The sequence below is a fragment of the Protomyctophum bolini genome (genome assembly GCF_963924005.1).
Source record: "Protomyctophum bolini genome assembly, chromosome: 1".
Lineage (NCBI taxonomy): Eukaryota > Metazoa > Chordata > Actinopteri > Myctophiformes > Myctophidae > Protomyctophum > Protomyctophum bolini.
The window spans coordinates 41688243-41704253 of NC_137862.1; the positions used below are offsets into that span (position 1 = coordinate 41688243).

General features: G+C 45.6%; 2 protein-coding genes across 2 annotated transcripts in view; one reads left to right on the top strand and one right to left on the bottom strand.

Moving 5' to 3' along the window:
- Positions 1 to 719: 719 nt before the first annotated feature.
- The window catches only part of syt9a (synaptotagmin IXa), a gene marked incomplete at its 3' end in the record, with an annotated part of 29899 nt that continues 14607 nt past the window's right edge, over positions 720 to 16011 (top strand). Inside the window, exons 1-3 of the mRNA XM_080765260.1 lie at positions 720 to 876; positions 8759 to 9275; positions 9573 to 10128. Coding sequence (XP_080621386.1) covers positions 729 to 876; positions 8759 to 9275; positions 9573 to 10128 — 1221 coding nt within the window. The 5' untranslated portion in view covers positions 720 to 728. The remainder of the gene's footprint in view (positions 877 to 8758; positions 9276 to 9572; positions 10129 to 16011) is intronic.
- LOC308314599 (GPN-loop GTPase 1-like) lies at positions 13622 to 14575 on the bottom strand (the record flags this gene model as incomplete). Its single annotated transcript, XM_080762229.1, has 1 exon — positions 13622 to 14575. The coding sequence occupies exon 1, from the start codon at positions 14540 to 14542 to the stop codon at positions 13622 to 13624; it is 921 nt and encodes a 306-aa protein (XP_080618355.1). The 5' UTR covers positions 14543 to 14575.

Here is a 16011-nt window from a genome sequence, read left to right on the forward strand (position 1 = left end):
AAATCCCGAGGCTATAGCCCAGACTACTATTGATCTAACGTAAAGTATGGGAGTTCAACTTTTTTCACCCATTGCTTGTACAGCCTATTTTGAGCCCTACTACGGTGCTAGTTACGCACGCAGATCATGAACGACATATTGTTCACGCCATGGGGCTACAATAAGAAGCGAGTGCGCGCGCGTTACAGCGCACGCACGTTCCAGTACCTTGGACAGCGCAGAGCGCTGCAGTCAGTGGTCGGTGTCTGTGTGTGTGTGTGTGTGTGTGTGTGTGTGTGTGTGTGTGTGTGTGTGTGTGTGTGTGACTGTGTGTGTGACTGTGTGTGTGCATGCCTGCATGGTGCGGCGCCCCGATTCAACCGGTGGCTCTTGGACTCGTGCATGGTGTGTGTGTGTGTGTGTGTGTGTGGTTGAATGGTCAACGCGCCGGAGGGAGCCTGGCAGAGTCAATACGGAAACAACGGGAAAAGCCATTGATCTTTCAGGATTCCTCGTTCTCTCCCCGACAGTATACCGTGCAGCCTTCAATTGTCTCGGTTTGGGTAGGCGTGCCGGTGGATGAGGGGGTTTCTTCTTCAGTCGAGAAGCTGTGTTGAGGAGTATAGGCGTCAGGCAAGTAGTATAGCCAGGCTAGAAAAGGAATAGGTGACTATAATATAGCTGGAAGGCGGACTGGAGTGGAGTGCAGGTGGTGCCTTGAGAGCTTATAAGGATGCTGGTGGTGGGAAATGCCTGGCGACAGAGACGACGAGATTTGTCAAAAGGCACTAGAACTCCTGTCGGATCTTTGTTCTAGGGGGGAAGTGCAGAACGAAAACTGTCTGGATTTCATTTACTATTTCCGAGACCTCGCCAGACCACGCTACACGGATTCAGGTGAGCCGTGCAGTTTTCAAACTATAACTATACGTATCGCTGCCTGCCTCAGTGCCTGCGTGAGTTCACTGTTTGGAAATGTGCCATATAGCTATGTGTGTCTGCAATAAAATACTCAAAATACAGCATGTAGTAGAACTAATTGAGTTATCGAGTTTTTATTAGTCCTTTTCATCATTTTTAGCCTATACACACTGGCAGCGGCAGCGCCCTGGAATGGACGCGAGGTTGTATGATTTTTTGAGTGGTGCCTGGCTTACGGAGCTATGTGTGTGGCTGGGTGGGTGGCTCGTGGCTGGCTGGGTAGCTGGGTCTGAGCACGGAAACAGCATGGTTGTTTTTCACCATTTGTGTGCAACCTAACACACACACACACACAAACACACACGCACATATTAACTGTATGATTTCTGGTGTGCCAGTACAGTACAGTGACACTGTGACAGTACAGTACAGTGCAGTAGGCTGAGTAGGGTATACAGTAGAGGGACCCCCGCATGGTAACTCTGTCATTTCTCAACCGTTTCGGACGTGGGGCAGCACGCCGGAACCGGCCCAGCCCCCTGGGCACGTTCCTGGGGGGTCTGGATTTTTCCGGGGACCCCCGGGGGACCCCCACATGGTAACTGTCATTTCTCTACCGTTTTGGACGTGGGACGGGTGCGTTCCTGTGGGTCTGGAACTTCCGCACCCCCCCTCCCCCCCCCCCCCCCCCCCGGGGCCCCCACATGGAGTTGCACCACTCACTTCACACGTGTGTGATTTTTTTACAACAGGCTTGAGAGTGAGATTCTGAGAATGCATTGATTTTAAGGCTACTTTTAGTCTAGTCCCTCTGCTCGGCACAGTGCACACTATGACAGTGGTTTTCCACCATTTGCATATCAAGGCCGATTATTTATTCTGCATTTGAGCCACGGACCACCACTTTTAGCTTCTCAGAAAAAAAACTAAAGAATATTTTGTTTTCGTTGGATCAGATTTCAGTCCACAATTCCATGCTGTATTTATGTTATTGACTTAGCCTACAGGCAAACGTTGATCAAAATTATTTTACATTCTCTTAATTGACTTATTATTATTAATGACTTATAGTAATGCATGATGTTTAACAAAACTATTGAGAGTGTAAAATGAAACTAAATGGACTTAAGGGTCCATTTGCTTTCATTTGACACTCTCGAGAGTTAAAGATGCATGAGGGTCCATTTGGTTACCAACTTTCCATCATTTAGCTGGGGATCGGAACCCCCTCAAGGACCACTGGTGGTCCCCGGACCACTGCATTGAAAACCACTGCACTGTAATCACGACCACAGTAGGCAACCACGCTGTGTTGCTGACATTTCCTCTAAAACAAAGTTCAAGGCATGTCTCTGACCATGCATGTTGCAAGGCAAAGGCATGACATGACAGATGACACGTCTTAACGCGCGGATGTCCGTGCCATGCCGAATTATGAAAACCATACCCTCATCAATAACGCGTGCAGTGCATGTGTAGCCAATAAAGTATAGGCTTTGTGGATGGAGGGGTGGGTGGGAGCCTAGGAGGGTAGAGGGTGGCGGGGTTGGGGGGGTGTTACACAAGAGACAAGGGCTATCACACCTCTGTTCCGTTAACTTCACCATGTTAGTCACTACTGTCAAAAATCCCTTTCTGTCTCTCCTCTCCTTTCTTCTCCAGTATCACCCCCACACATCTCTCATGTGCACGCACGCACGCATGCACACACCTTGCTCACCCCGAGACGCATACATCTACTGCTTTCTCTGTCTATATAGGCATGTTTTCCTCTATTCTGCAATCCTCCCCCTAGCTTGTCTTTATACCTTGCATTGACAGATCATGCTGAAGTGGGACGTCAATCTACTGAGGCGATATTGAATCACAGCGGGTGGCTTAGATCCCACAGGCATGGCCTTGATAACACGTGCAGGCCAACATTGTGACACATTAATACAGTGTCAAGGGGAAGTAGATGAAAGGCAGGGATACGAGACTAAAGACTGGTATCAAGATTGGCAACTCAACAGCAAGGGTATTGACATATTTGACATGATATGACCCAGAGCTGGAGGGGTGTGTGTGTGTGTGTGTGTGTGTGTGTGTGTGTGTGTGTGTGTGTGTGTGTGTGTGTGTGCGTGCGTGCGCCATGCGTGCGTGCCTGTACTCAGTCAGTTATTGACATAGCCTACAAATATTGATGGAAACAAAATAGTATATCCTTGCAATCCTTACGGTTCAATACCTCATATGGAAAAATAATGATTGTAAGAGTCAGATCAAAGGCAATTGAAGCTACTACATGGCTTCAGAATCAGTGTTTGAAATAGAGATCACACATGCATGGCTGTAAGAAAACAACACTATGGTTCTGCTGCTCTTTCAAGGATAAATTATACCAGTCAGGCACACAACCATGTTATCTGCTGTGACAGACAATGCATGTGCAATGAATGAAAGGAAAGAAAAGAACTGCTGCCCACATAATCGTTGGAAGTTTTTGTGCCACTTGTTGCAAAATTGACAACTCACACACACACACGCACGCACGCTCTTCAATGGACTGAATACGTCTTGTTTTGGCCAGCACCTACAGTATACTAGGATTATAGGTTATATTATATACCTGTATTTTATTCTTTGGGTGTGTGTGCTTTCTGAAAACTTTAACTAAACCTCCTCCACAACATAATACCAAGAAATGTTACGCAAATTTCATACAAGAGCACACCCATAATCCCAGCCTATTCTGTATTATAAACTAGAATGGCTCCCTTGCCATTAAAACAAGAGAGGAAAATGCATGGGATTAGTGTGGGAATTGCAATGAGAATGCCCCAGATTATGGCCCTCATAAATTACCATAAGTGTACCATAATTTTCCATGGCTACTTTGCGTACAGATAAAATGTTGACACATTGTCAGGCTCCATAAGCAAGGGGTAAGACCCTTTCAGTACGTGTACAGTACATTCTCATACACGGAGAACACATCAGAAATGCTTCAATAATGCATGAGACATTTCTATGGTAATGTTCCCACAAGAACGCCATCAAAAGTCATCCTGGGGGACACAGCAAATGAGAACATCAAAAGAATGGGGAGGTTCCAGGAAGTGCTTTTTCAGCTCTAGAAGCAGCAGGAAGTGCTTCTACTCTAGAGCACTTGATTAGCATGTGGTCTAAATGTGGTCTACACTCTGGTTGTTGTGATGCAGTCTCTATGAGTCCTCCCTAACGTTCACATAGATGTGGTCTACACTCTGGTTGTTGTGATGCAGTCTCTGTGAGTCCTCCCTAACGTTCACATAGATTTGGTCTACTCTACACTCTGGTTGTTGTGATGCAGTCTCTGTGAGTCCTCCCTAACGTTCACATAGATGTGGTCTACACTCTGGTTGTTGTGATGCAGTCTCTGTGAGTCCTCCCTAACGTTCACATAGATTTGGTCTACACTCTGGTTGTTGTGATGCAGTCTCTGTGAGTCCTCCCTAAGGTTCACATAGATTTGTGTGAGTCAGGCAGGCAGTGTTGGCAGCCTGCCAAGCGGACTGGCCCGGGATCAATGTCCTCAGATCTCCCTCTGCCGCGCCACATCATGACCCCAAATCGCAGAGTTAGAGATGCCCGGGAGTATCGCAGCTCGATAAAGCATCGTTTGATTCAATGGCTCCGGGTGGTCTGAACCCCAGCCCACTCGTGATAAGTCCTGTATTAGGTTGTTGCTGCTGCCTACGGCATCGTTTCCCATGCAGACCTTCCCTAAGGTCAAGGACCCCGAATAGCCACAGCCTCTCGCTACGAGAGTATATGCAATCGAATAAAGAAAAGAAAATAACTGCTGCCCAGATTGCAGTTTTTGTGCCAGTTGTTGCGGGAGATGGCAGCACGTGGATTGATTTGACAACTCTATGGATTACAAAATTACAATTTCACCTGAATTCACTTTCTATGATGAAGTACTGTATAGTACAGACCCAGGGGTCTAACGTATGCCAATATAGTATACTGTGTGTGTGTGTGTGTGTGTGTGTGTGTGTGTGTTCTGTGGCCTTTCCTGTAACCTGTGGCCTACTGTATGCACTAGCTGCATCCTTACTTACTTTGTATCTTCCAAGTCTTTTAGGATTTAGCTACAGTAAATTATATCAATAATGATAACAATAATTTGTACCGGTATATCATTAATGCTCATCAATCAATGTATTCCCACACCGACTTTATTTATCTAATGTTTATGCCTTGATTTGCTTGTGTATTGCCTTGCTTTACATCATATGCAAGGCTACGCAGTACGCACTCTATACAAAAGAGTTTCAGTTCAGGATGTTCCACACTTGCATAAGACGTTCTTTGATTTTAATCACAGCCTAAAGTCTCTCTCTCTTTCTTTTGTTGAGATGTCTTGTGTCTGACAGTCACATTATAAAAGTGAAATTCAAACTGCAAAAAACCTCATCAGCTGTAGGCGTGTTTCACCAATATGCATGGATATGGAAGTAGACCCTTTGATTATTAGACCTCGGGCAATGGGCATGTTGATAATGGATATAACAAATCTTCTGACAAGCTACATACATTCAAGTCCTAATAATAATTCAGTCCTTCACTCTACAGTCTACTGTAAAGTGGTAGTACTGTATATGTTTTTCATGCAGTACTCATGCTAGTGTACATACTGTAACTTTGCATGTCAGTTTACTGAATAGACATTTAGACTGAAAATGGAAATGTGTACTTTTTGTACTAATAGATAATTTCACCAAATGACATGATTACGACAATTTCTATTTCAAATTTCAAGTTAAAAATGTAATTTAAAGTGGACAGGAGGTGCACGCACGCACATCCCAGTAAATGTTTTAAACCAGCCTTCATGTACTGCATCAGCAGAGAGTGAAGGGAAATGTTGGGATTAAAAGAACAAAGCAAGTTAAAATGGCAGACAAAAGCATCAGATGCTACATCAGTGGATCTGCACTGTGCTATCAACAGTACACTATAATGGCTTTAATGTCATGCATCAGACCATGCAACGTAAGACTATAAAAGACCTCTATGCTCTTGATGAACATCAAAGGTGATGGCCTGGTCTCTTTAACTGTCATGTGAATTCCCCTGATCACCCTATACCATGTCCTATCCAACGCTACACTCATTAAGACCCCTTTTAAGTCGTTGAAACAAAAGCTATATTTTTAATTTGCCATTACCCGCTGACTGCAGAGCAGGTTTCCTGTGCATGCTATAATTTTCTATATGCTCTTGTGATTGTATACTGTTTAAGGTCTAAGCAGGCACCAAGCTTAGATTTAATTAAGATGCAGTCACTTACATATCACTCATGAGCATGGAGCAACAGCCTAAGCAGGGAAATTTGCCCATACTTCTCATTTTGAACAATGATTAAATAAATCACATTCTATTATTTAACAATCATGGATTGCGAGGGCTTTTCGTGGAAGGTTCATTACTCTGATGACGGTGCACTTGCCACCAAAATGTTAATCACCGTTATTTAGCACCTTGGAAATAAGGGGTCATTTCATTATTGTCCACAAGGCTCCAGTGCTTTGTTCCTTTTGTCTGCTGTTGTGTCCTGCGTCTCTGAGGCTCCCTTTATCGTCTTTTAATATTACCTGAATATATTGTAGCAGAGAACATACAGATTCACCCTCTCTGAACAGGAAAGGAGGAGGATGTTGAAGGGTAAAGTAGCTGTTTTGTCAAGACAGGTCTCCTGGTGCCTACATGTATTCATCACCATATTTATCTGGCCCAGCCTGTGGTCCCCATATGCTTCAAGAGATTGAACACTTATGAACGCCTCCCCAGCTGGCGTGAAGGACTATACCGGTGTTCATGAAGGGACTGTCTGTGATGATGCCGAAAGGAAAGTCTCACAGCCCTGAGCTCAAGGCCCACTCAAGCACCCAGAATGGCTGGCCATGCAGCGTTGAAACGCTGAGTCCTATTGGTCAGAGCAGGGCCTGCAGACGGGCCCGTGCGGGTACAGGCTTTAGATTAGACATATACTATTTGTCCGACTGTCATTAGACCGACAACCTTCCTCAAACCCTAACCTAACCCTAACCGCAAGCACGGGAGCAGCACATGTCGACCAGTGGTGTCATGCTCGTATAGAACGCAGTACCACGTGTGGTACCAGTAATTTTTTTACATGCACGCGCAGGGACGGAACAGAGCAGTGCACATGCATGCACGCTAGAACGTGTCCCCCTAGATTCAAGAGAAGACGCACCTAACCAACCTCTGGTCTAGGTTTGGACCCAGTGGTCTAGGTTTAGACCCCCCCCCACATTTTCACACCGTGGCAAGTACCGTGCCAAATTCAAATGGCTACTACTTTACATAACAGCTTTAACTGTTTATACCTGAGCGCACATATAGCCTATACGGTAAGCATGCACACTTGCAGCAGTAGGCTACCGCTGCTGTGAGGTGTTCTGCACACAAGAAGAATGCCTCCTCCTCCATCAAAGAACAGATTAATTCGTCCAAAGCAAACAATTTAGTTTTGCTAGTGCAGTAAAGGTGTTTGTCTGACTAAGTCTACTTTTGTGTTTGTGTGTCTAAAACTCTCATACACTATTTAACAATAGGCTTAGGCTATGCAGCTGTTCTGTGTGCATGCTGCGATGCACACATGCACACGCCTGGACGTGCGTGCATGTGACGTTGCGTGGTACCAAAACAAAATCACCTTGACACCGTCACACCACTGATGTTGACCGCATGTCCGACCGTTGTTTCCGCATGGCGGTCCGTTGATGTGTCTAATCTGCGTGTGCATTCCGCCCGTGCATCGAGAATGAGGAAACCCCATGCATCTGGGCTTTAATATTGAGCACTGCCAATTTTTGGAGCCCAAATCGAAATAATGTGGAAGTAGAGCGTTCTTCCGGGTGCTTCTAAACGCCACTGAAACAAATATTAGGGGTGATCATCATCGTGGGCAGTCCGCCCTCTATCCTTTATAACTCGGTTCAGTTCTTTTTGGTTCTTAGTCATGTATTCAATTGTTTATAGGATCGATATAAGTAAATTAATATATGATAACCCTTCCACAGTATAGTAGCTTTTTCATAGTTTATATTCTTTGCATATTTTCCTATTATAATGCCTCATTTGCATATAAAAAAATGTATTACAATAAATCATTGTCTTTGTGTATAAGTAATCAACTGGGGAAGTTTCATGGTGATAACAATCTAATATAGGTATGGTTTTTCCCACTGAATTCATAATTAATGTTCCAATTTTGTAGCTCTGGCTCATGGTCTAAGAACCACAAAGAACTGAACCGGTTGACCCGGTGTAAAAGGGGTCTATGAGGCATACAGTTTTCCCCCTGCTAAAAACTATAAATTGTATTCACTCTGCCTACTTTCTATCAACCCCTTTCATATTGTGGTATGCACTCTTGGCTTTACGCGCACGCGCACACGCACACACACACACACACACACACACACACACACACACACACACACACACACACACACACACACACACACACACACACACACACACACACACACACACACACACACACACACACACACACACACACACACACACACACACACACACACACAGTCAGTTCCTGGGGCCATGATGAATGACTCTCGAGGAGACAATTAAATTAGGTTAATCCTAATTAAGCTCGTCAAGGATAAACAAGAACAAAATAAGCTCCACAAAGCATCTTTACTACATAGACATAGTCTTTGTTTTTTTTTGTTTTCTAATTCAATCGTGCCATTTTAATATTAATTTATGCAGATGTATTCCTAGATTACACGACGGCTCACAACATCTGTTTTGTTTTCTTTCTCCTCCTCAACCTGACCAGATGTATCTGTGAGCCTCCTGTCCCTGGTGGTGACCGCGTGTGGACTGGCCCTGTTCGGGGTCTCCCTGTTCGTGTCCTGGAAGCTCTGCTGGATCCCATGGAGGGAGAGCGGGCCCGCTCCATGCAGCACCAAGGAGGCCCACCACGGGCTCCTGAGCCCTCCCATAAACCCCTTACCGCAACACTCTCCGCCACCGCGGCAGCCCGTCTACACCGCCGTCGACCCGCCTGCTACAAACAACAACAACCGCCGTGAGTCCTTCCAGAGCTCCACCCCCGGAGACCCCACGCCTGTGGCGTCGTCGGGCGTGTCGGTGGAGCCCCCCTCCGCCCCCGCCGTCACGCCGGTGTCGCCGCCACCCGTCGTCAAGCCCACACCGGAGGCGGCCATGAAGATCAGTCACACGTCGCCGGATATTCCCCTCGACGCCCTGCAGAGCAAAGGCCACGCCAACCCTCGTATTCAGAGGCAGACCACGGAACCCCCGTCCTCTGGTCGCTTAATGTCTGACATTGGGTGAGTAGATTCATTTCCATTGTTGTGTTTTAATTTAATTTCATATAGTGATATCTCATATCTGCTGTTATGTTTAATTTCATTTCATTGTGATGTCTGCTATAATGTCAAAATGCCTTTAGTCCAAGCTGTTCTTGTATAATTTGTGTGGGTATGAACAAACTGAAACAGAAGGAGAGGGCCTAGTTAACAAAGTACAGGGATGAAGTTGTTTAATGCTATATCTCAGCAGCAGCCTTCCTTCTTGTCTTCTTAATGGTGTGTGTGTCTGGCGGCGTGGGTGTTCATTCTTTACAGACAGAGCTCCATCCGCAGACAAATGAACCTGTCCAACCCAGATTTCAACATGGCCCAGTTCCAGAGGCAGGACTCCCTGACGGGGATGGGACTGGGCCTCGGTCGTCTCAAACCCGAGCTCTACAAACAGCGCTCCCTCGAGGGTGACGAAGGGGGTCGCAGAGGCGGAGGATGCGGTCGCCTCAACTTTGTCGTCAAATTCGACTGTGACCTGGAGCAGCTGATAGTCAAGATCCACAAGGCAGAGGACCTGCCGGCCAAGGACTTCTCCGGCACGTCCGATCCATACGTCAAGATCTACCTGCTGCCCGACCGCATGACCAAGCACCAAACGAAGGTGCACCGAAAGACGCTGAACCCCGTGTTCGACGAGGTCTTCCTGTTCCCCGTGGCGTACTCCGAGCTGCCCACGCGCAAGCTGCACTTCAGCGTCTACGACTTTGACCGCTTTTCCCGCCACGACATCATTGGCCAGGTGGTGGTGGACAACTTCCTGGATCTGGTGGACTTCCCTCGAGAGACGAGACTCTGCCGGGACATCCAGTACGTCTCCACGGTGAGTCGACACTTCATACAGTATAGGCTATGTTTACTGATAAATATGAAGAGGCTCTATATGTGACCGTTTCTGACCGAGGCTATAAGTCATTGCATTTTTATTTTATTTTCGTTTTTATGTAAGCAGGGAATCATAGCTTCAAATTGTTCAGTTTGACCCACCGGTTTTGGAGATATGGCTCATAGAGTATAATGTCTTGACGAAAACAGCGAGTTGAGAAAACAGGCTTGAAAGGTTCACTTCTGTGGACTCTAACGTTACACCTAGCTATATGTTTAAGCATTTATTTCATATTTACATGTCAATTTAAGACGTTTATTTCAGACATGCTCTAGAGTCTAGAGCATGTCTGAAATAAACGTCTTAAATCTAGAGTCTAGACTCTGAAGAGTCTGTCTGTGCTATTAACTCATTTTGGATAAAAACGTTTTTCTCCATCACCATGACTGTCTCTGTATCAAAAATAGTCACATTATGTTAAAACGATCCCTGGCTAATAAGCCTTACAGGTATATGCCTTAATACATTATAATTCCCCTATGTACTGTAACTAAAATTTGAAATAAAATGTTCCAAGTTGGCTCGCATCGCTGGCAGTGTGGATGAGGTGTTGTAAGTGTTTCACTCAATGATGCCCATGTGTGATCCAGCCCTATGGATTGTATGGAATGTATATGTGCTAATTAAAAATAACGTAATACTTCCTACGGTTCACATGAGCATCAAAGCAATATTTTAAATACTTTTTTATTAGCACATGCATTCCATAAATTCAACAACTTGTAACCTGAGCTGTCCCTATTGAGCAATAGATTAACTATTTTTTTAATTAAAATATTTAAGGTGTATTTTCTTTTTAGTAGTAGTTTAGTAAGTATTGTGCTACAACACTGAGCTTTTGGCAAAATAAAAAGGCAGGCAGAGTGCAGTTTTCTGGTAGAATTTCTTCATTTTCATCACAGGCTAGAGACCTTGCTTTTATGTTGTCATGCTTCATTTGATGTTGTCACCGTATCTGGCATATAAACTACCCAATTGAGTTCATCTTCATAGCAGACGATGCAGCTCACTGAGCTGTCTGTCCGGATGAATGAGGGAGCAATTAGTTTGGTGCATCAGCTGAATACGACTCACTCTGAAAAGATTGTGTGTTTTCTCGATATCACACTTTCATGTCCTTGAGCAAAGTTTAAGATCAATGTCATGATAAGTAATGATCAATGTTAAGGAGACGACTGGGTTGTTGGTGGGATACGTTGAGATTCTTTTATACACGTCATGCATGTCTGAGAGTCATTACAAATTACAGGTAAATACAAAAAACTCGATATATTCCATTTATCCCCCTCTATTTCCCATTCCAAGTGGATTTGTCTTGTATGTAACGCCAGCTCCGTTATTCCAAAGCCCCCTCAGGTACACATTTAAACTATTTTCAGCAATGGTATAATAACTTTTTTCGGTGGGTAGATCTTGTTGAGCTGGTCATTTTTAAAGTAGCTCTCAAGTCAAAAAAGTGTGTGCACCCCTGGATCATATACTATAGCCAGTGGACACAGAGAGACATCCTCATTAAAAAACACATTTACAGCTGGTATAGTCATTCCACTTATGGAGTTTCACTTGCCCTCCCTGGGGCCACCTATGTCAGGAAAGAGGGAATTGCACACCTTGGATGATAAAGCATAATGTGATCATGAATAATAGTGTCGTGCTGCTGCGTGTAGAGGTGTGGGAAAATAATGAGGTCACGACAAGGATTCCGCTCCGTTTAGCAGACTTCACTGAGGTCAGTGCATACAGACTTCACAACACACAATAGCCTGTCGGATGGCTTGATCAACAAGCATGGTCATTAATATGGCATTCTAGTTCGGGAGAGACTTGTCCATCAATGCAGTGAGCTTGAGTACCTGATAACAACGGAACGAGGAAGTGTCCACCTCTCTACTAGACTAGAACATGTACATTCAAACTCAAATATCCAGGTGATACAGTTCCATGTTACACACATCACAGCCTGTCATATAATGAACTGTCACAGAACTGTACTACCCATCACAACAATAGCCCACTGTAAAGTCACATGAAAGGAGTAAGACGACTCTGATAGCCATGTACGTGCATTTTTGTAGTTCAAAACAATCATATTAGAACTATAGTGGAGGACCACACATCCTGACAAGCATTTGGAATATGAGTTGAAGCATTACATTTTCGGTTCTACAAGTAAATATATATAATATAATATAATATAATATATAATAGCTGATTGATAGTATTACACCTTTCACGGGCCGTGCCTGCCTGACCATCGATTTCAAAATATTGTCACGAACAGCAGGGCGGGTGCCGCGTGCCGCACAGATATTTATGAGAATGTCTCCAGTGACAGCACTGTTTTGAGGACCAACAGCAACAGCTATGTCAGCGTGTGTGTGTGTGTGTGTGTGTGTGTGTGTGTGTGTGTGTGTGTGAGAGAGCTAAACCACCTGTAATGTGCCATTGATCCTGCTCAATTTTCATGGCATGTGGGATTGACATTTATAAGACTTCTCTCCTCCCATCGATTACACGCAGGCAATTCATTTCGGCCCAGAGAGGTCATTGATGCTGAATCAATGAGGCGCTGCAGCTGTGTGTATAGACAACACTATCACAAACACATGATGACAACATCATTTAGCATGATTTAACCACTTAAACCCCAGGGTCCACATTCCGAGGGGAAAACTTTGGCCCTCGTTTATCAGTCTAACATGATTTAGAAACCAGAGCAGATCAGACCGCAGGAGTCATCTATACGAAAGGGCTCACGTGTGATTTTTCAAAGGGGCGTATCTTGCCAATCACAGCATTAGAACAGTCGGGCCTTTATAAAATGTGGCAGCTGAAAACGATGGTCATTTAAATATTCAGCCCTTGTTTCAGAGGCCTCTCCCATTCGTTGTGTTTTTTGACACGAAGAAGCGGAATATGGCCAAGAAGAGAAACTTCTCCAGTGTGGGAATTTAAACCAACAGTGTGTATTCACACAACGTGGTTGTGCAGGCTCATTCATCATTTGCAGTTAAAACTAGATAAAGTGCCCCTTGGGTCCCAGGTCTCCACCAGGGCCTGTGACCCGAGGTTGTGGCCTCCTGGTGGTGCTATAATAGACCAATGTGAAAAGGGTGACATTTCTTCTTATACCTTGGATGGTTTGATGCATTTTGTTCCAACCTGTTAAAAAGGTGCCTCAAATCTTTGAATATATATTCAAATCTTTGAATATATATTCTTTTAGAGCGAACGTTTTTAACTAAAATCTTTGCTTCTGGGGGGTCGCTGGAACCATTTTCAGATGGGGGTCAGCAGCATATTACATATAATTTTTGGGGTCCTTGACATGAAATAGTTTGAGAATGACTCATATAGAAACATAGGGTTGTTCAGAAAACTGTCAGGATTTAGAAAACATTAGTAGAATCTGGTGTCAGGTCTAAATGGGTTAAAGCACGTCATCCACGTCGCTGTCCACTTCCTCATGGAAGTGGGCCTCCTCTTCTGCAGCTGTCGCCGCCGCAGAGGTGCTCACGTTAGCAGCTCGCATGGCCTTCGTCAGCCCGTCCAGCTGCTTCCGCTGCAGCTCCCGGCTCTGAGCGTCGGCCCGCTCCTGGCGGAGCCGCTCGTACTCCGGCCGGTACTCCGTCTCGTACTCCTCGGCGGCCTCCGCCACCCGGACCAAGAGCTCGTCCAGGCCGCTGCCCGTGACCGCCGACACGCCCACCACGCGCAGGCCGGCGTAGAACTCGTCCAGCACCAGGCTCATGGAGCGCGTCAGGTTGCTGACGTACGACGTCTCACGGCTCAGCGCGTCCTGGAACGCCTCAAAGTCCCGCATCCACTCCACGGCGAAGCCGTGGTCCCGGACGTCCGTCTTGTTCATGACCACGACGAAGGGCAGCCGCGTCCGGTAGAGGATGCTGCAGGCGTACAGCATGTTGGACATGAAGGTGACGGGGCTGGCGCTGCGCGACGTGTCCATCACGTACGCCACCACGCAGGGGAACGACGAGGCCAGGGCCTCCGTGATGACGGCGCCGGACGCCGACCAGGTGAACACCTCAATCTGCCCCGGCGTGTCGATCAGCACGTGAGCGTGGTCGCCTCGCCTCTTCTCGACGAACGCCACCACCTGGTCGAAGCGTGTCGCGAACAGGTTGAGGGAGGTCACGATGGCGCCGTTGGGGCCGAGGCCGTACTGCCTCATCACCTCCTTGTAGTCGACGGTGTCGCGGATGTCGATGTTGACGGGGAACGGCACCGTGTGCACGGCGGGGTCCAGGTTGACGACGTACGGAGCCGACTCCTTGGCGTGAAGGTGAGCTGTGAGCCGCTGCACCAGTGTTGTTTTTCCTGAGCCCGCCATGCCCAGTACTATGAGACACACAGGCTTCTGCTGGGCGGTGGCGGCGCCACCATCACCCGAGGACGGTTGTGGCGTCTGACAGTCACTGTGTCCGCTGTCACCCGAGGACGGTTGTGGCGTCTGACAGTCACTGTGTCCGCTGTCACCAGAGGACGGTTGTGGCGTCTGACAGTCACTGTGTCTGCTGTCACCCGAGGACGATTGTGGCGTCTGGCGGTCACCCCGTCCACCTTCGCAGACCGTGTTCTCCATGGAAACGTCCTCCGCTCCAGAGGAGCCTGCTGCAGTCGCCATGATCAGTATGAAAGGATTAAAGAATCAATCTCACACCTTAACGCCTGAGTCCTTGCTCTGACACTACTCGCCACTTCTTTCACCGCAGTCTACAGCCTCCGAGTGTTCTTTTGGTTTTGCGGAACAGCTGTTATAGCCCTTACTGCCGTAAAGGATGCGCCAGTGTCGTAAAACTATACATGGGACGTGTTAAACGCAGAGAATAAATGTTGTGTATATGTGTATAAGTGTAGTGACTAATATTCCGAAACAATTAAATGGGAGCAATTTATTATTATGAATAACTCTGGGATCAGACTTTTTAACGCTTCTATCAATAACTTTGGGGTTAGTCTTGTATCATTAATTATTCTAAATAAATGCTTTGGAAGCCCTGTGCAAAGTGCAATGAACCCAAGCTGCACAAGCTTTTATATTGGCGGGGTGTTATCAGCATTAGTTTCCGACCTCGCATTGTGACTGTCTGAGACGCATTGGCAATGTTTCCAAATATAGAAAATACTAGCAGTACCATTAAAAAGGCACCTATGTCAGTCACCTATGACGTCAGTATTCATATGTCCTTTTATAATGCGTCTTAGACTTTAAAACACTATTTCAAAGCTTTTAACACTTTTAACACTTTTGGAGGGGTGTTGTTTTTGAGGGGCGTTTGTCTCATACATAAGACAAACATAAGACAGACATGGCTGCTCCGCGTGCATGATGTCATGTGACAGCCAAGTCTATGTTTTCTAGATGTTTTTAAAACTCAGCTTAAGACCCACTTTTTTATTTTAGCATTTGGCTGAATCCTTTGATTTTAATCTCACTGTTTTTATCTATTTCTTTGTCTTTATATGCATTTTTTTTATTGATTATGCATTGATTGTCATGTTGTTGATTGATTATGTCTTGATTATTATGTTGTTTGATATTTTTATACTTTGTTGTCTTGTAAAGCACTTTGCGCTGCACTCGTGTCATGAAAGGTGCTCTATAAATAAAGTTTATTATTATTATTATTATTATGGACTTGGAGTGTGATGGTGTGTAGTCTCAGAAACACTTCCCGTTCCCGTTCCCTTCTACACCACTCAAAAATGCAATAAACACAATCAATTCATACTTTGAGAAAAAGGAATATATCAAAAATGTATAGTAAAATACAGGACATACAGTAAATCCTCCCTCTT